The sequence below is a fragment of the Momordica charantia genome, assembly GCF_013281855.1.
Source record: "Momordica charantia cultivar OHB3-1 chromosome 10 unlocalized genomic scaffold, Mcharantia_2.0 BLBB01000010.1, whole genome shotgun sequence".
Lineage (NCBI taxonomy): Eukaryota > Viridiplantae > Streptophyta > Magnoliopsida > Cucurbitales > Cucurbitaceae > Momordica > Momordica charantia.
This window is the reverse complement of record NW_028275158.1, coordinates 3162466-3180778: the sequence shown is the minus strand read 5'-3', so window position 1 is coordinate 3180778 and position 18313 is coordinate 3162466. Positions and strand designations below refer to the sequence as shown.

At 36.2% G+C, this 18313-nt stretch overlaps 3 protein-coding genes and 1 pseudogene across 3 annotated transcripts; 1 reads left to right on the top strand and 3 right to left on the bottom strand.

Moving 5' to 3' along the window:
* Positions 1 to 2963: 2963 nt before the first annotated feature.
* On the bottom strand, positions 2964 to 5546 carry LOC148208405 (uncharacterized; annotated as a pseudogene).
* LOC111017641 (UDP-glucose flavonoid 3-O-glucosyltransferase 7) lies at positions 5032 to 7188 on the top strand. The gene has a single exon (XM_022293460.2). The coding sequence runs from the start codon at positions 5552 to 5554 to the stop codon at positions 6968 to 6970; it is 1419 nt and encodes a 472-aa protein (XP_022149152.1). The 5' UTR covers positions 5032 to 5551; the 3' UTR covers positions 6971 to 7188.
* Positions 7161 to 9095, bottom strand: LOC111017643 (uncharacterized protein At4g06744). The gene has a single exon (XM_088118773.1). It carries the CDS (start codon positions 8801 to 8803, stop codon positions 7532 to 7534), a length of 1272 nt encoding a protein of 423 aa, XP_087974899.1. The 5' UTR covers positions 8804 to 9095; the 3' UTR covers positions 7161 to 7531.
* Positions 9096 to 12593: 3498 nt separating this feature from the next.
* On the bottom strand, positions 12594 to 14753 carry LOC111017644 (uncharacterized protein At4g06744). The gene is made up of 3 exons (XM_088118070.1): positions 14160 to 14753; positions 13579 to 14084; positions 12594 to 13044 (listed from the first exon to the last, which is right to left on the bottom strand). The coding sequence occupies exons 1-3, from the start codon at positions 14686 to 14688 to the stop codon at positions 12775 to 12777; spliced, it is 1305 nt and encodes a 434-aa protein (XP_087974196.1). The 5' UTR covers positions 14689 to 14753; the 3' UTR covers positions 12594 to 12774.
* Between the last annotated feature and the right edge of the window lie 3560 nt (positions 14754 to 18313).

Here is an 18313-nt window from a genome sequence, read left to right as displayed (position 1 = left end):
GATGATGCGCAAATCTTGAAGAAGTTGGCGAAGCCAAGAAATTTCAGCAGACGTAATTGCTAGGGCTCGATACTCGGCCTCTGTTGAGCTGCGAGAGACAGTAGACTGCTGTTTTGCAGCCCAACTAATGGGATTTCGACCCAAAAAGATCACAAAACCTGTTGTCGAGCGACGATCCAAGTGGTCGCCTGCCCAATCAGAATCAGAATATGCAGATAAAGATAAGGCAGCAGCAAAGTTATCCTTTTGAAACAGAAGACCGGCACACAAAGAGTCATTTATATATCTTAGGACACGTTTGGCAGCCGTAAGATGAGAAGAACATGGTCGATGCATATATTGAGAGAGTCTTCCAACAGTAAATGCAATGTCAGGGCGAGTGAATGTCAAGTAATGTAAGGCTCCCACCATTGCACGATATATATGAGCCTCATCATCAGAATAAGGAAGACCATCAGCAGGTGACGAAATAAGAGCGATTGGAGTGGAGCAGGGCTTTGATGCAAGCATGCCAAATCGTGATAATACATCACGAGCATACTTAGATTGTGACACCGAAATACCAGTAGAAGAGTGTCCAATCTCTAAGCCAAGAAAATATTTTAGAGCACCCAAATCCGTCATTTCAAACTGAAGTCGAAGCTGTGAAACTAAATCATCAATGTACAAAGGGCTGCTGCCAGTGACGATGATATCGTCAACATATAGAAGTAAGTATGTAATAGAAAGACCATCATGTCGAACAAAAAGAGAGGAGTCAGATGGAGATGCCTCAAATCCCAAAGTAAGTAGGTGGGATGTAAAACATTCAAACCAGGCACGAGGAGCCTGTTTGAGACCATAAAGGGATTTCAATAGTTTAAAAACATGATGAGGTTGAGAGGAGTCCACAAATCCTTGAGGTTGTTGCATGTACACCTCTTCTTGTAACTCTTCATGAAAGAATGCATTCTTCACATCCATTTGTCTAAGACTCCAATTAAACTGAGCAGCCAAGGATAAGATAACTCGAACAGTTGGTTTCTTTACAACGGGACTAAAGGTTTCATCATAGTCAATACCAGCTTCTTGATGATACCCTTTGGCTACAAGACGAGCCTTATATCTGGCAATCGTTCCATCGGGATTGTGCTTGATGCGATAGACCCACTTGCATCCAATAGCACTTTTACCGAGAGGTAAAGGAGTGAGAACCCAAGTATTTTGCCGAATCAAGGCATCATATTCTTCAGTCATGGCAGTTCTCCATTCAACAAGCTTAGAGGCTGCTGTGAAGGAGGAAGGCTCAACAGGTGAAGAATGAGAAACGGAAGAAGCCATATAGACTTTCTTCTTGGATATACCAGACTTGCTACGGGTGCACATAGGATGAATATTCTGGACAGAATGTGGAATGGCTTCTGGAATGTTATGAACAGCAGTGGAGTTATCCAAATCCAAAATATCAGTAGGAGTATCATTTACACAAGTAGTAACCATTGGAGAGTTGATTGGTAACTGATCAGGTGGGATATCAGTGGGAGACAGATCATGTGGAGAAGAAACATTCAAATCATTTAACTCATGAGGTGTGGATGAGGAAGCAGGAGAAGAAAGAAATAAGGATAAGGGAAGTTGGTGAGGAAAAGTAGTAGGAACGTTGGTAGAAGAAGTTGAAGAAGAGGGAGGGGGAAAAGAAAAAGGGAAAAGAGATTCATCAAAAACAACATGGCGGGAAATGTATAGGCGGTTGTTGCTCATGTTATAGCACAAGTATCCCTTATAATCTGGTGGATAGCCTAGAAAAACACACTGTGATGTTTTGGGTTGAAGCTTGTGAGAGAGGTAAGGTTTAAGTAAAGGATAGCAAGCACACCCGAAGGTTTTAAGATTGGAGTAATCCGGAGAACGGTTGAAGAGAAGTTCATAAGGAGATTTATGTTGGAGGGATGGAGAGGGAAATCGATTAATGATATAAACGGCAGAGGCAAATGCAAAGGGCCAAAACTTTACAGGGAGAGAGGATTTAGATATGAGAGTAAGGGCAACCTCAACCACATGTCGATGTTTCCGTTCAGCGGTTCCATTTTGTTCAGGGGTGTAGGCACATGATTTTTGGTGAAGAATTCCAAAGGTTTGAAGAAAGGAACCTAAGGAATGATTAACAAATTCGCCACGGCCATCACTACGAAGGATTTTAATGCGTGAAGAGAATAAGTTTTCAACTAAAGGTTTGAAGCGTTTAAAAACATTAGTAACATCAGATTTACGAGATATAGGAAATAACCAAGTATATTTGGACATATCATCGATAAACGAAACATAGTAATTGAAACCATTTATTGAAGTCTGAGGGGCAGGGCCCCAAACATTAGTATGGGGCAACTCAAGAGGAAACAAAGATACAGTACTAGAAACAGGAAAAGATAATTTGTGCATCTTGCCGTGAAGACAATGTTGGCAAACATGATTTAGAGAACTACACATTGACAAATTCAGAGAACGAAGAACAGTGCGAAGAACATTGTCACCTGGGTGTCCTAGTCTATCATGCCAGACTGAAGAAGATGATTGTGCACCAACATGAGCAACGAGCGATGGCAAGGGAGACGTATGGACAGTGGATGGAGGGAAGACAGTAGAAGGAATGGGATAAAAGCCATTTATACTAGGACCGTGAAAAAGTATCTGGCCCGAAGATTTGTCCTGAATAAAGAATTGATTAGCATCAAAGACAACAAGACAATTGTTATCTAAGCAAAGACGATGAACTGATAAAAGGTTGGTAGAAATATTTGGAACATGTAACAGATTTTGAAGTCTTAGATTAGAATAAGAAGTAGAGATAGAACCACAACCTGAATGAGTAATGGGAAGTGAATGTCCATTCCCTACAGTGATCTGATCATCTCCACGATACTCAGAAAGTCCAGTAAGTTGACCCAAATCAGATGTAACATGTGTGTTACAGCCAGAATCCGCAAGCCACTGAGTTGAAGAACCATTTACCACTGCAAGATTTGAGCAGCTACCATGGCAGCTAGTTGAGCGGGTGGATGGCGGCCTTGAAAGTTATAATTCATGCGATTATAACAATCAAGAGCTGTATGTCCAGGGCGATTACAAATCTGTCAAATTACCCTTTGTTGAGAAGAATTAGTTGGTGAACGCTGTACACCAAAGGGCAAAGCCGCAGGTAAGCGAGTCGGTTTCCAGAGTTACCAGAGGAAAGAGATCTTCCTCGATTTCCAGCGTTACCATTTCCAGAGGCCGGAAATTTCCCTTTACCACTAGCATAGCCTTTCCCTCGAAAGGTATTTGGATTCAGATTCTGATTGTGTAACTGATTGGCAAGTAAAGCCGTAGGTTGAGCAAATAATTCATCCTTCTTGAGTTGTTTATCAAGAGCGGTTTCCTCAGCAACAAGCAATACATGAAGCTCTTCGAAAGAAACTGTCTGAGGGCGAGTGCGCATTGAAGTGCGAAACGTGTTGAAATCAGAAGGAAGACCATTGAAAGCATATATGACGAGATCTTCCATATCGATGACAACCGAAACATTTGCCAATTATCCTTCAATTCTTTAATACGTTTGATATAAGCATCAATCGATTCATCACCCTTCTTGACAATAGACTGTAATTCAGACTTTAAACTGACTACATTGGTGCGAGAGGATGAAGAATAGTGTTTGAGAAGGGTTTCCCAAACCTGATGAAATGACTCACAGCCGACGACGTAGGCAAGGGCTGTGGGAGACAAGGTAGAGTTGATTAAAGTCATTAATGCATGATCCTTGGCAACCCAATCACTGTAAGCAGGGTTAATTGTCCGCAAATTTCAAGAATCAGATGAAGAAGCACCAGATTCCGCCGTCGATTGCGATTGCAAGAACTTCGAGGGTTTTGGGAAGGAACCATCCACGAACTCGTAAAGTTTATGCGCCTTAAGAATCGACGTTAACTTGAAATTTCCAGAGCACAAAATTGGAAGAATCCAATCGCAAGGATACGAGATTGCATATATTGGATAATAAGAATATAGGAGATGTAAGATCTTTGGCGGTGGAATCAGCCATGATCTAGAATGAGAAAAGTAGTGAGAAATTCGAACAGAGTAATGAAAAGTAAAGATTGACTATAGTGCAGAATACGTGGAAGGATCGAGATGACGTCAAGTCTAACAACCTGATACCATGTAATAATCCCTGATTAAATGAAGGAGCTCTTCTCATTATTTTACAGAGAAAGCTTAAGGGTATTTATACCTAATTCACTCAATAACTAATAGAAGTAACAGAAATAACCAAAACAGAGAGATCAAACTGAAAGTGCTAACTAACTAAACTCTCTATTAATAATAATTGGTATATAAAATTTAGTCTACTTGAGTTGGGTTTTGGTATATAAAATTTAGTCTACTTGAGTTGGGTTGTGGCCATGGCGTATCTAGAAGAGTGTTGAAAAACACTGACGTGAGAAGTCGAATGGTTGACTTTGACTTTAACATTGACACCAGCCGAGTGATGACTGATGAGTCATCGAATCATACGCCACGCCACCACAACAAGACTTTGAAGTGGACATCCAATTCCAGACCAAATGCACTAACTTTATTTACTCTTATTTTTAATTTTACTTTTTTATTTCAACAATTTCCGCGATTAATTCCTTTTTAGAGTGAGATTTTGTTTATTTAGGAAGTAAGAAAAAAATTACTTTTCTATTTTGGCTCATGTATTTTTGACTTTTTAATTGATGTATTTTCAATGAATTTTTATTTCAGTATTTGTCTTTTTAAAACGTTCTATTTATTTCCTATATTTTTAAATTTTTTTATTTTTTTATTTCAATATTTGTATTTTTAAAACGTTTGACTTGGTTACTATATCTTTTAACACAAATTTATGACTACATTTCAAAATATTTAGTGAATGAATTTTCATACTAAAATTATGATAAAAATAAAGGGATCAAAATGATTAATTCTAATATTTTTTTTTTGTTGGAGTTCCATTTCATACAAATATATGTGACATATGAGAGTACCTTTTTCAACAAATATACAAACAAAGGCTAAAAGTTACAATAATTTTTAAATTAAAAGTGAAATTGCAGCATTTTAAAAAAAATGAGGTGTGATTTAATGAAATCGAAAGTGATAAAAAATTGAGTATGAAACATCTTTTCCCCATAAAATTATTTTTCAAGAGAACAATTTAAAAAAAAAACAGCTAGAAACAAAAACACTGATTACCAATGGAATGTTGTTAAAATTTAAAAATATTTTTTAAAAAATGCCATTAAGAAATTGGCTGTGCTGGCGATGGCGATGGCGATGGCGATGGCGATGGCGATGGCGGTGCAAATTTTCAGCGCGAGACTTGACGATTGCAGCAGAGCGGTTCGCTTTTTTCCATGAGAATCAAGAATCAAAGAATCAACGGTCAATCTTCTTGACCAATTTTCTCCTCCTCCAAGTTTTTTCGCTATTAAATCGATGATCGTTGAAGCCGAATTCTTCAGTTCTTCCCAGAAAATTTCCATCTCTGTGATTCCTGTTCCCATCCCTAATGGAAAACAAGAACACCCAACTCCGAATCTTCTTCTTCCCCTTCATGGCTCAGGGCCACTCGATCCCCGCCATAGACATGGCGAAGCTATTCGCTTCTCGCGGTGCCAATGTCGCCATCATCACAACCCCTCTCAACGCCCCCCTCATCGCCAAATCAATCCCCAAATCCGAAATCGAGCTTCTGATCATCAATTTTCCTTCCGCAGCCGCCGGATTGCCGGACGGTTGTGAGAGTCTCGATTTGGCTAAATCGCCGGAGATGTTCCAGAGGTTTTTTAGGGCAACCACCATGTTGGAGCCACAAATCGATCAGATTCTCGAACAGCGCCGCCCTCACTGCCTCGTCGCCGATACATTCTTCCCATGGACGACTGATGTTGCTGCGAAATATGGGATTCCGAGGGTTGTGTTTCAGGGAACTTGCTTCTTTGCTCTGTGTGCGGCGGAGAGTATGATCGCGAATCGGCCTTACAAAAAGGTATCCTCCGATTTAGAACATTTTGTAATCCCTAATTTACCTGACGAAATCAAGTTGACTCGGAGTCAAGTGCCGGGGTATCTCAAAGAAGAGATTGAAACGGATTTCATTAAGATTTACTGGGCGAGTAAAGAAGTTGAATCTAGATGTTATGGGTTTCTTATCAATAGTTTCTACGAGCTCGAACCAGCGTATGCTGATTATTACAGGAATGTTATGGGGAGAAGGGCTTGGCACATTGGCCCGCTTTCACTGTACAGTAATGTTGAGGAAGATAAAGTGCAGAGGGGCTCTTCTTCCTCCATTGATGAGCATGAATGCTTAAAATGGCTGGATTCCAAGGAACCCAATTCTGTTCTTTACATAAGTTTTGGAAGTCTTGCCAGTTTAACCAATTCTCAGCTGCTGGAAATAGCAAAAGGTCTTGAAGCCACAGGGCAAACTTTCATTTGGGTTGTGAAGAAAGAGATCCATGATCAGGAAGAGTGGTTGCCAGAAGGATTTGAGAAGAGAATAGAAGGGAAAGGACTGATCATAAGAGGCTGGGCTCCACAAGTTCTGATTCTTGATCACGGGTCGATCGGCGGGTTTGTGACTCACTGTGGTTGGAATTCGGCTTTGGAAGGAGTCACTGCTGGCTTGCCAATGGTCACATGGCCGAATTCTGCTGAACAATTCTACAATGAGAAGCTGATAACGGACGTTCTGCGGATCGGGGCTGGGGTCGGAGCTCTGTATTGGGGCAGAGCTGGGAAAGATGACATAAAGAGTGAGGCTATAGAGAAGGCAGTGAATCGAGTTATGGTGGGTGAAGAAGCTGAAAAAATGAGAAGCAGAGCAAAAGCACTCGGAATTCAGGCAAGGAAAGCCATTGAAGAAGGTGGATCATCTCTCTCTGATTTGAATGCTTTCTTTGAAGGTCTGCGGTCTCGAATTTGAATGTTTTTGTTGAAGAATCGTCAGAATGAAAAACTGCTGAGTTTTCTTATCATGTCGTTGTCTAGCACCCCTATGCCTGTTGTAGTAGTTGAAGGATTAGATTAATAAACTGGTGAACTTCATCAGAAATATCTATACGTATGAAGATTACAAGGAGCACTTGAATTTGTTGGGGGGAATTGTGGGATCATGAGTTAAATATATCTATATTCAACGAAGGTTACTCCTCTTGTACTATTACAATTGAGCTCCTCGTACACAAATACTCTTAAAAGAATTTTCCTCTCCCCACCTTACAGGAAAGTGATTGAACAGGAAAAACCAATCTCCGAGAAAGTTATGAGCTCATGCCATGGTTGAACAATATTAGCTCGAATTACTGCCATTATTGTATAGTGTTGTACCTAGGAAATACATGGGCCAATTTTTGGCTTGATTTCAGCTCCATCTTCAAACATTTTCATTGTCCAACTCCCACTAGAAGAAATTGCAAGTTGTATTCTACAATTAGATTTGGAATTTATTCCTTTTGATGTACACACACACATATATATATATTAGTTAAGGGTTGTGTCTGGAAAGACGAGCATTGGCGTTGGCAATGGCAGCAGGGCCATTTTTCTGTCGCCCAGAACCAGAGAAACGAATCGGTGCAGACTTCTTACAAGGAACAAAGCCGTAAGTCGCCGGAAAAGGACACGGGACACGAACAAGAGAGAACAGAAAACAGTCCCACGGCGACCTCTGATCAGGCAGCCCCCCAATGCAGTTTCTTCTCAAATCAAGAACCCCACTTCTCACCAAGTTCCTACACGACGGCCCGATTTTGGTGAAGTAATTATCCGACAGCGAAAGATTCAGCAAATTTCCCAATTCACACACCACCTCCGGCACCTGGCCGTAGAGGAAGTTTCCGGCGAAGTTCAGCTGCTCAACCTTCTCCAGGCAGCCGAGCGAGCACGGCAATGGGCCCGTTAGCAAGTTGTCGCCGGCGTCGAAAACGGTGGCCGTCTTTAAAAACCCCACTTCGTATGGAACACACCCAGTGAGCTGATTGTTCAAGAACAGGATTTCAGTCAAAGTGGCGGAAGCTTTTCCAATGCTTCTCGGAATCGGACCGGTGAATTTGTTGTTAGCTAAAGTGATATAGGCCGTGGTGGTGGAGCCGAAGTTAACGGGCAATCTCTGGACGAAATTGTTGTTATTGATGAACAGAAAGTCGAAATTCTTCACGAAAACCGGCGGCGGAACAGATCCAGTAAAGAAATTGAACCGAATGTCGAAGAACGACAGGTCGGTGACGGCCAGAACGGCGATTGGGAAAGGACCCGACAATCGATTGTTGCTCAAATCGAGCTCGTAGAGATATGGGAGGGATGCAATTTTAGGGGTGATCGTGCCGGAGAAGTTGTTGGAGTTGGCGTGGAAGATGGCGAGGTCGGGGAGGCGGTCGATGAAGCCGTCGAGCGTCGGGGCGGAGAGTTGGAAGCCGTTGAAGTCGACGGCGGCGACGGCGACGGCGGATTTGTTGTCCGGCGGGTTGTCGCAGAAGAAGCCTTGGTAGCTGCAGATGTCGGAGCCGACCCACGTTTGTGTGACGCCTAATGGGTCGGAAGTGATGAGGCCTTTGAAGGCTTGGATTATGGGGTACACCACCGCCAGCCTCTGGTCCAAGAATCGGAGAATGTGTCTGCATTGGCATGGCTCCGGTGGCGGCGGCGGCGGGGACTCTGGTGGGGGGCAGTCTGGCGGCGGCGGCGGCGGGGGACATCTGGTTGAGGATGCATAGAGGAAGTGGCTTAGGAAGAGGAAAATGATGAGGATGAATCGCATAATTAGGAATTGGATGGAGGATAATGGGTTTTGAGAGTGGGATTTAGGGAGGATTTATAGAGGGTTTAAAAAGAAAAAGAAAAAGAAAAAAGAAAACTTTTTTTGGGTGCAAAATGAACACATTTTTCATAATGATGATTGAATTTGATCTCACAAACACTAAAAAAAATGTTGTAAAGTGGCTTTCTCTTTTCCACCAATGTGGTGGGTAATTGGCCAACTTTGTTTTCCCTTGTGAGGTTTATGGAGAGTGTGGAAATGTTTTTAATTCAATGTCTAATAATATATGACTTGTTGAATTGGAAAGATGCATTCACTCTTATGGGTTTATAGTTTATGGTTTAGGGATTCTCCTCCTTTTTCTTACTAAATTCATTTGAACTTTAAAACAGTGTATAAAAGTTTTAAAAGTGTATAACATAATCTGAACTTTATGGGTTTATTAGACACTTTTAACATTCAAAGATTTATTAGACACAAAATTGAATGTCTAGAAACCTATTAAACGCCTTTTAAAATTCAATGATCTATTTAACACAAGCCTGAAAGTTTAGAGCCTGAACTTGAGATTCGATCAAAGAATGTAATTTTAAAGGAAAGATATTAATATATATTGGATTCAAACTACGTTTTAATTGACTTTTTCATGCTGCCTCTCGAACTAACTAAATTAAATAAACTTTCATTTTTTGAGTCAAATATTTCTCACTGCTTTTGAATCCCACCAAGTAAATATCAATTTTATAAAGAGACCATTTAGTTCACATATTAAATCTAAATAACTTAGAATCACGAAACTCAAATAGACTCAACCCATTCAAAATTTTCGATCCCGACAAGCACCCTTAACTTAAACCACTCCAGTTACTTATGAGTGTATAACAACGATACGTTAGATCCTCACCTACAGCTACAACGACACTATATTCATAGAGAATGCTATCCTTCATAGAAAGCAAATGGGTGTCCATATAAATTTATAAGAACCATAAGATTGTGTATTGAATTGTCAAGTTAGAAATGATATATGTAGAGCATTAGATGAATCTAAGTGCGCCTAATGATCTTAAAGAAAATGTAGTGGAGAATTGGTGTGTGGTGCACTACATACAATAAAATCCTTTCTTCTTAGTATTGTGGTCTCAATGAATCCTCTCCATCATTCTTTTTCTCAACAAACATAATATTTCGCTAATTTAATCAAAACCTTTGCAATTTTAAATTCTATGAGATTGGTCTTTATGCTTAGCGTACTTCAAACTGATTAAGGCATTATAATTTTGACCAAATTTTTTTTTATTAAACTAGATAATGATGTAAAATTATAATTAAATTTAGAAAATAATAAAAACAAATAGTATTAAAAGAGCTAAATTTATAAATTTGCAAGAAAACTAGAAAAGGGAGGTTCTGACTTGGAAAAATTGAAAAACCAAAAATCTAATTGTTGTGCTAATGTGCTCTAAGAAATTGATTGAAGTTTTCAAAAAATACAAAAAAAGAAAAATATATATTATGGTAGAAGTTGCTTTCACAGCTTTATTTATTTACTTTTGTAATGATTTAATGGAAATATAATTTTTATATGAGTCTTAATTTGATCAGCGTGAGCAATGATGACATAATGCTTCATCTTATTGCAGATATTTTCTTATAATTCTATTATGGATAAAATTTAGAATGTAACTATTTTTCTTTTAATTTTAGGAATTAAGTAGTCAATATTAATTATGGAATTTAATATTATTCAATTGAATGGTGTATATACTTTCTGCACAATTTCATAAATATTTATGTAATTTTTATTTAATTGGAATTTTTTATTATAATAAATGCATTGAAAAGTTTATTTGCAGTGTAGTTTATATCATTTCACTCTCCTTCTACTGCACATCTAAAGTTGTGATGCTTCAAACATCTCCTAACCACCAGCAAATTTAGGCACTAATTTATATTACAAACTTTTTAAGTTTTAATCTAGATTTAAATCGAGTCTATTTAATGATTAAGTTTTGCAATTATAATGTCTCTATAAATAAAAACAATGATAAAAGGAGATAGTCCCATACCCACTCGATTGGTTTATTTTCTCTTTAATTTACTTTTCAGAATAATAATTTAGTTCTTAAATTTTTTAAAAATAATAATTATATAATTTAAAATTAATTACCGTTTGGTTCCTACTATTAAAAAGTAATATATTTTATCCCTTTCAGGTAACATATTTTATAAAGAGGAAAATGTCCCCTTACTTTCCACGACTCTCTCAAGTCATGGAAATCTTTTTTTCACCCTAATTTAATTATTGGATAAGTTAATGTACAGATTTTTTTTGTGTGGATTCGTTTGTTAAGTAATAAATTAATCTATATTAGATTCAAAATTTAAAAAAAAAAAATACTAAGAGTTGAGAGAAAAGATTGGTGGATAATTTACTTAAAATAAACAACGATATTTTGGTAATTTTACAAAGACAAAAAGGAGAAAGGGGTAAATTAGAATAGACTTTTTTAAAAAGGGGTAAAAAATCGATGAATTATATAATGGGGTTAAAAACCCAATTTCCCCCTCACTTTCCACGACTCTCTCAAGTCATTCTCTGACGCCATCTCATTGTCAAAAATCTTCAAATTAAGCTCTGGAATGAATCTCTCCTTCCTCATCTTGCAGAGCAGAACGCAACCAAACAAAGCAGGCGGCGACGGAGGACGACATTGAGAAAACATTCAACTGTGATGAGGAAAAATTTTGGTCATCACGGTTAAAGAGTCGAGTACTTTCCTTTCTAGATTATGTCATTCCTTTCCCCTTCTTCTTCCTTTACTCCGAAGCTCACCACCGACCACCGTTACGGTCAATCTTTGGTGACCTTCGGCGGCCACGAGGGAGGGAGGGTCTTCTTCTCCCATCTCAATTCTGCTTTGAAATTAAGGGTCTTCTTCTCTTCCTCTACCTTTCTCCATGAAATAATAATGGAACAAACGGACAAAACAATCTACTCTTAAAAGTTTTATTTTAAAATTCGTTTGTAAAACCCTACATTTGATAGCACCCTCTCTCCCCCTTTCCTTCGAGCAAATATGAAACTAATAGAGTGGAAAGGTTCTCGTTTCTTAGAAATATTCTCACACGATAGTATAGAAATTTTGGAAACAACTCAAATAAGTTTCTCATTTTTTATTTTAATTTTTAATTTGTTCCAAAACATAAATAAAAAGGTTGTTTTATTATCATACTTGAATTTATAGATGTTGGAGTCACACACTTCATTTTTCTTTATTAAAAATGAAGAAACAGATACAGGAAACAGAAACGTTATCAAGTAGGTCCTGTTTTCATAAAACTTCGAAAAAGAAATAGACATATCCAGTACTAATTCAATTAAAGAAAATGAAAGGGTTACGGAATACCTTTCGACAACTTACTAATGAACAAACCATGAGACTCTCCCGCACCGGTTAAGGCTAGTCATCATTAAATATTTGTCTTTCTAGCTGCTATACTTGCTGCGAATGAACTTATTGACTCGTTTTAATATTATTCAACCAAGAGTAGCAAATGATCATTTAAAACTATTTCTAAAAAACTTCATGGATAAAAAATATCCACTTCGAAATTTCAGGGTCCAAATAGACCTTCCATCTAAACTTTAAAAACTAAAAGTTGGTGCATTTATTTAACCAAATAATTAGAAATTTCGGGTAGACATAGACTATTGTTTCACGGGTATAACACGTCAAATATTTTAAGTCAACTAACCATACAATAAAATCACAAAAAAACGGAAAAAAAAAACACCAACCAAATAATGCTCTTATAAAAATAATAGCATTCAAAAAAAAAACCCCCTGTCGGTCCATCGAGCATCAAATTGGCATATAATAAACTACATTTGGTTTTAAATTATTGATGACTTTATATAATACAAAGTTCAATAATGAAATTATTAATTAAACTTTAAGAAATGAGAATCATGGGGCTTCTGGGCTGAGAGCAGCATAAGTTTTCTTAGGCGACACGTCGTTTACGTTTCCAGCGGTGGGTTTGGACACGTGGGGGTGCAGATAGTAATTGTTTTTGCAAGGAAGATACTTGAACGACTTGTCGTCTCCGCAGTATTTGGGCCTGTACAAAAACTCTTCGCATTCGGCTTTGGATCTCTGTTTGGGAAGGCCCGAAATGCAGTTGTTCGAAACGTCTAGAACTTTCTTCCTTATCAGCTTCGAGCATATTGGTCCCACCTGCAAAATTAATATCCATTCAATTACATTTTCTCTCTTTATGTTTTAATTTTTATTCCAAAAATAAAGCTCAACGCGGTTCAATACATTAATGTATTAGTATTATTTTTTTTAATATAATATTGGGAAGATCGTAATTTGAACTCACGACTTTTAATTAGAGATGTATGCCTTGACCAGTTGAATTTATGTTATTAAAATTGATAGTATTAAAAGTTATAGCTCTGAATTCTTACCCTATAAACTATTATACTAAAAATACATGTCTTGGATATTTATATTTTAGAGATTATGAATGCTCCTTCAATTTTAATTTAAATTATGTCGTTTCTTTTAAATTTTTAAGAGAGAATATGATGTTTACGTTCAATTAACTAGTGTTAGCAACAAAAACTAATTAAAAAAATGTTTTAAAGGTGTAGAACGAAATGAAATATATAATTTAGTCTATTTTTATTATTGTCGGTATCATTTGATTAAAGGTTTATATGATGTACGATAAAAAAATCTAATGAATGTGGCAAGGTGCCGTACCTCAGTGAAGAAGTTGTTTCTCAAGGTGAAATTGCCAAGTTTGGGCAATTTGCAGACTTCTTCCGGCACGGTGCCGTACAACTCGTTGTCGGCGAGGTACAGAAGCTCGGCTTTGGCCAGGCAACCGAACGACGCCGGAATCGGACCGGTGAGCCGATTCTTTCCGGCGTCGAACAGCACGGCGTTTTCCAAGTAACCGGTCTCGTACGGCAAACAACCTTCCAATTCATTGTTGAAGAACACGATTTCCTCCAACGTCTTCTTCGCTTCTCCGATGCTCCGCGGAATCGGACCGCTGAACCGGTTGTTCGCGAAGGTGATGTATCTCGCCGGCGTCTTCCCCAGATTCGCCGGAAGATTGGCGCTGAAGTCGTTGTTGTTTACGTAGATGGCGCTGATTATGTCTAAACTGAATAGCTGATCCGGAATCGGACCGCAGAAATTGTTGTATCGGAGGTCCAGGAATGTGAGCTCCTTCGCCCCGAGTACCTCCGCCGGAAACTCGCCTGAGAACGAACCGATTCAATTCTCCGATCGATAGACGAACTCGATTCAATCCGAATTTTAATTTAAACATTTACCTGGGAGCTTGTTGTTACTTAGATCCATCTCGAAGAAGAATCTCTGCTCGTCGATTTTCTTAGGGATTGGGCCGCGGAAGAAATTAGAATTAGCGTGAAACACGGCAATGTCATCCAATTCGTCCATGAATCCTTCGAGAAACAGCTCCGGACCTTGAAATTTGAAGCCATTGAAGGAAACTGCAGAGATTGTCCTCTCCTTGATGACCGGAAGAAGGTCGCATCGGAACCCCTTGTACCGGCAAACGTCGGCCCCCACCCAGGTTTTCACCACGTCCAATCGCCCGCCCTTGATTCTGCTCTTCAGCCTCTGTATCACGTGGTACGCCTTCTCCAGTCGCGCATTCTCGAACGCCGGCCGCGGCGGCGGTGGACAGTCCTGATTGTCCGGAGATGGGACGGGATTATGGCTGCCGCCGCCGATGATTATCTCCAACGCCTCCCGGGAATTTGGCCGGCCCTCCGCCGGAGACAGAGATGAGAGGAGGAGGAGAGAGAGCAGAGTAAAGATTGAGAAAGCAGATTCCATAACTAAGAGTTCGATTATGGCGATAAGAAAATGAGGGGAAAAGTGTTAATAAATAGAGAAATTTGTTGATCTCCATGAACTCAAGAAATTCCTTCAACTTTTTTTTAACATTTTCCATAAGTTTACAAATTTTGCTTTAAAAAACTTAACTGCTACATTTGTTTGTAATAAATAAAAACATAAGTAACCAAAATAGTTTAAAAGGTAAAATTACCTATTTAGTTGTTGTTATTATTGGATTAAACATCATCAATCATCTTTAAATTATTTTTTTTTCAAGGTTATTCCAAAATATTCCATTTTGTAAAAAATCGGAATATAATTATTTGATGCTATGAGACAAACGATTTCACGTGTTTGGCATTATCCTAATTCCTAAGTCGCAAAACCATGGCCACTTGGAACGACTTGTCGTTTTTATTCCTAACTCGTCAAATTTTAAGGATGCCTATTGGCTGTGGCCCCTTCTATTTTTAGATAATTATAGCCATTGTTATTATTTTGTATCTAAAGTGGACTTTGTGATGGGGATTGGTGTTTTTTTTTAAATTTATCTTTTTTTTACGACCAAAATATAGGGAAGAATGTTTCTCCTAACCAAGTTTGTTTTAACTCTAGCAAATAAATAAATATATTATTAATTAAAACAAAACAACAAATGAATCACTCGGTAGGTATTAGGTAGACATATGAAGCAAAAAAAAAAGAAAAAAAACTGCTACACAAAAGGATCAAACGACTCTTTCTCCAATCGCAATCTCATGAATATAGTAAAGGTACTACTTCGTCAAAGTGTGATATATCGATAGCCATGCAAGTAAGATAAATTGAAACCGACCTAATATATATATTAAAATCATTGAACTTTTCAATGTAATTTGTATACCTTTTTTATACCATTAGTTATAAAGAGCCAAAAATTGACATATGTTGGAATAATATTTTAAAGAAAACAAGCCAAGTCTATATTTAATTACTTATTAGCTATTAAAATTATAGCATTTTTAAACATGTTCTAGTCACATCCTTGTTGTATTACTCTGTTCTAAATAATTGTATCATGATAAGTTAGATGATTTTTGTTTTATTTTTTTGGCATATATTTTGGATCCATGCACATTCAACAGTTTACAAGATTAGTTGTAATGAACTTTTTCAATGAGAAGAAGAAAAAAATGAAGAAATTAGCTGTAACCATTTTTCAGGCTTAACTTTAAGTATTATTGTTAGAAAAATCATTCCTGGGTTTGACTTTTTTTTCTTCCCCCATTTCCCCTGATTTTTGTTATTATTATCATTATTTGCTTTCTCCTTACCATTTAAGGAGCAAATTTTAGTTAATATAAAGTTTTGATTCAAATATTATAATTATTTACTCTATATATAGTTTACTGAGGTGTTTTTTTTTATCAATAATGTTAATAATAAAAGTTATTTTAAAAATATTGTATTTTAATTAAAAGTATTTAAAATATGGTATATTTTGAAACTTTTTTTTAAAAATATAGTAGTTTTAAAAATGTGAAGGGTGGTCGTCTCTTAGAGACGACCATGCAACGTGGCGCCACGTTGGACGCCACGTAAATTTGTTTTAAATTTAGGAGGTGGTCGTCTCTTGGTCGTCTCTTCAGAGACAGCCATGTGGGAGAAAGAGACGACCATCCGGTTGGTTCATTTTTGGAAAAAAAAATAATATTTGTTATATTATATATTATTTAGTAGTTTAAATCAAAAAACTGCTTAGTGTTGAAGTATGTGTATTGCTACCCTGATAACACTCTCATCTATCATCCCAAGTTCAAATCTTTGGTCATGCAACTTTTACTTTTATAACCATTAATCATCTATTTTCTCTTTTTTATTTAATATAAATAATAGTATAAATAATAATATATAAAATAAAAGAACATACAATAATATAAATAATAATAACTTTATTATTATTAAATGAATAATAATATATAGAATAGAAAAAAAGAAGTTTGGATGGAAATGGTAATATTAGGTAAAAAAGAGACAAATAAATAATAATAATATATATATATATATATATATATATATATATATATATATATAAAGAGAGAAATGATTAATGGTTATAAAATAAAAAAGTGTGTTACCAAGATTCGAACTTGGGATGGAAGAAATAATAGGGTAGTAGTACACCACTAACCAGTTTTTAACGTTAAAATTATTTAATAATATATAATATAATAACTTTTATTTTTTTTTCCAAAAATTAACCGACCGACCATCCCACATGGTCGTCTCTTGTCTCTTGAAGAGACGACCACGTTCAAATTTTTAAAAAAATTTACGTGGCGCCACGTCTAAATGGTCGTCTCTCGAGAGACGACCAACCTTCTATTTTTTAAAAGTACAATATTTTTAAAATAAGTTTCAAAACCTACAATATTTTTGATATTTTTAATTAAACAACTATATTTTTAAAATAAGTTTCATTTGGAACAATATTTAAAAAAAAATCCTAGTTTACGCTAGCTAACTTAAATATAAACTAATCTATTAAAACGGAGATTAATATTAAAAAAGGCTACCCATTGGCTGTTACAATTATTGTGTTAGGTGGAGAAAAGAAAAATCCAAACCAACCATAATTTACAATTTTAAGAGAGATTTTTTAATTTTCAAATGTTAGATATCCTCCATATAAATTACATTTACGCACCTCATTAACTTAAATTTTTGGATTAAGTTATGGTTTATTAATTTTTAATATAGTATTAAAGCGGAAGGTCTGATTTCTTTTTATAATTTTCTATGTCGTTGATAGATCCAATATTTCAATTGTACTAAAAATTAGTAATTTATGATGAATAATGATCTTTACATTTTAAATATATTTTAAAACAAAAACTTGTTTTTTATGTGCAACTATCAAACAATTATCTCAAAATTTCCACGCTATTGCTTTGTCTTTTATATTTTAAAACTATCCATTTGACAATCAATTTAAAATTATCTATTTGATGATCAAAGTTAAGTTAATCTTTTAATCAAAGTGATAATGGTATGTTTGTTGAATTAAAATATTTGGATAATGGTTTTTTTACCTTGCTTTTTTGTTTTAATTCAATCCACATAAATGTGGAGATTCAAACATTTGCCTTAAAAAAAAAATTCTTACCCAACTCTCTTCATATTAGCTTGTAATTTGTGTTCTCCAATTTTAACAATATTTTTGTCGGTAAATTTTTACGAGGAAGAAAAAAATAGAAAAGTAGAGGAATTTTTTTTTCAAATTCTCCAAAATCAATGACACTGTAATCTGACCGTTTAAATTTCATTTTAATAGTCAGACATTCGTGTTATTTGAATTTGGTCTCCAAAATTTTCATTGATTTTGTTTTGATCTTTAATATTTGTAGACAAAAAAGTTGTTTTTGCAATACATTTTTTTTTGGGTAAATTATTTAATTTAAATATGATAAAGACATGCCTTTTGTTCATTTATTTGATTAATAAATAGATAAACATTTGAAGTTAGGTATGGTTTGTCAAATATTAAAGTTTGTAATAAATTTAGATTAATACTTGATGAGTAATGAAAAGCTAATAATAAAGACTAAAGCATTTTTTTTATACATAATTAACGAAAAATAAA

What these genes read in the sequence shown, in the direction of transcription:
- LOC111017643 (XM_088118773.1), bottom strand. Translation starts at nt 8,803, where the DNA reads ATGCGATTCATCCTCATCATTTTCCTCTTCCTAAGCCACTTCCTCTAT.
- LOC111017644 (XM_088118070.1), bottom strand. Translation starts at nt 14,688, where the DNA reads ATGGAATCTGCTTTCTCAATCTTTACTCTGCTCTCTCTCCTCCTCCTC. An exon ending in AAGTAACAACAAGCTCCCAG is followed by an intron (nt 14,085 to 14,159) that starts GTAAATGTTTAA and finishes GTTCGTTCTCAG; the next exon opens with GCGAGTTTCCGGCGGAGGTA. An exon ending in GAAACAACTTCTTCACTGAG is followed by an intron (nt 13,045 to 13,578) that starts GTACGGCACCTT and finishes TTAATTTTGCAG; the next exon opens with GTGGGACCAATATGCTCGAA.
- LOC111017641 (XM_022293460.2), top strand. Translation starts at nt 5,552, where the DNA reads ATGGAAAACAAGAACACCCAACTCCGAATCTTCTTCTTCCCCTTCATG.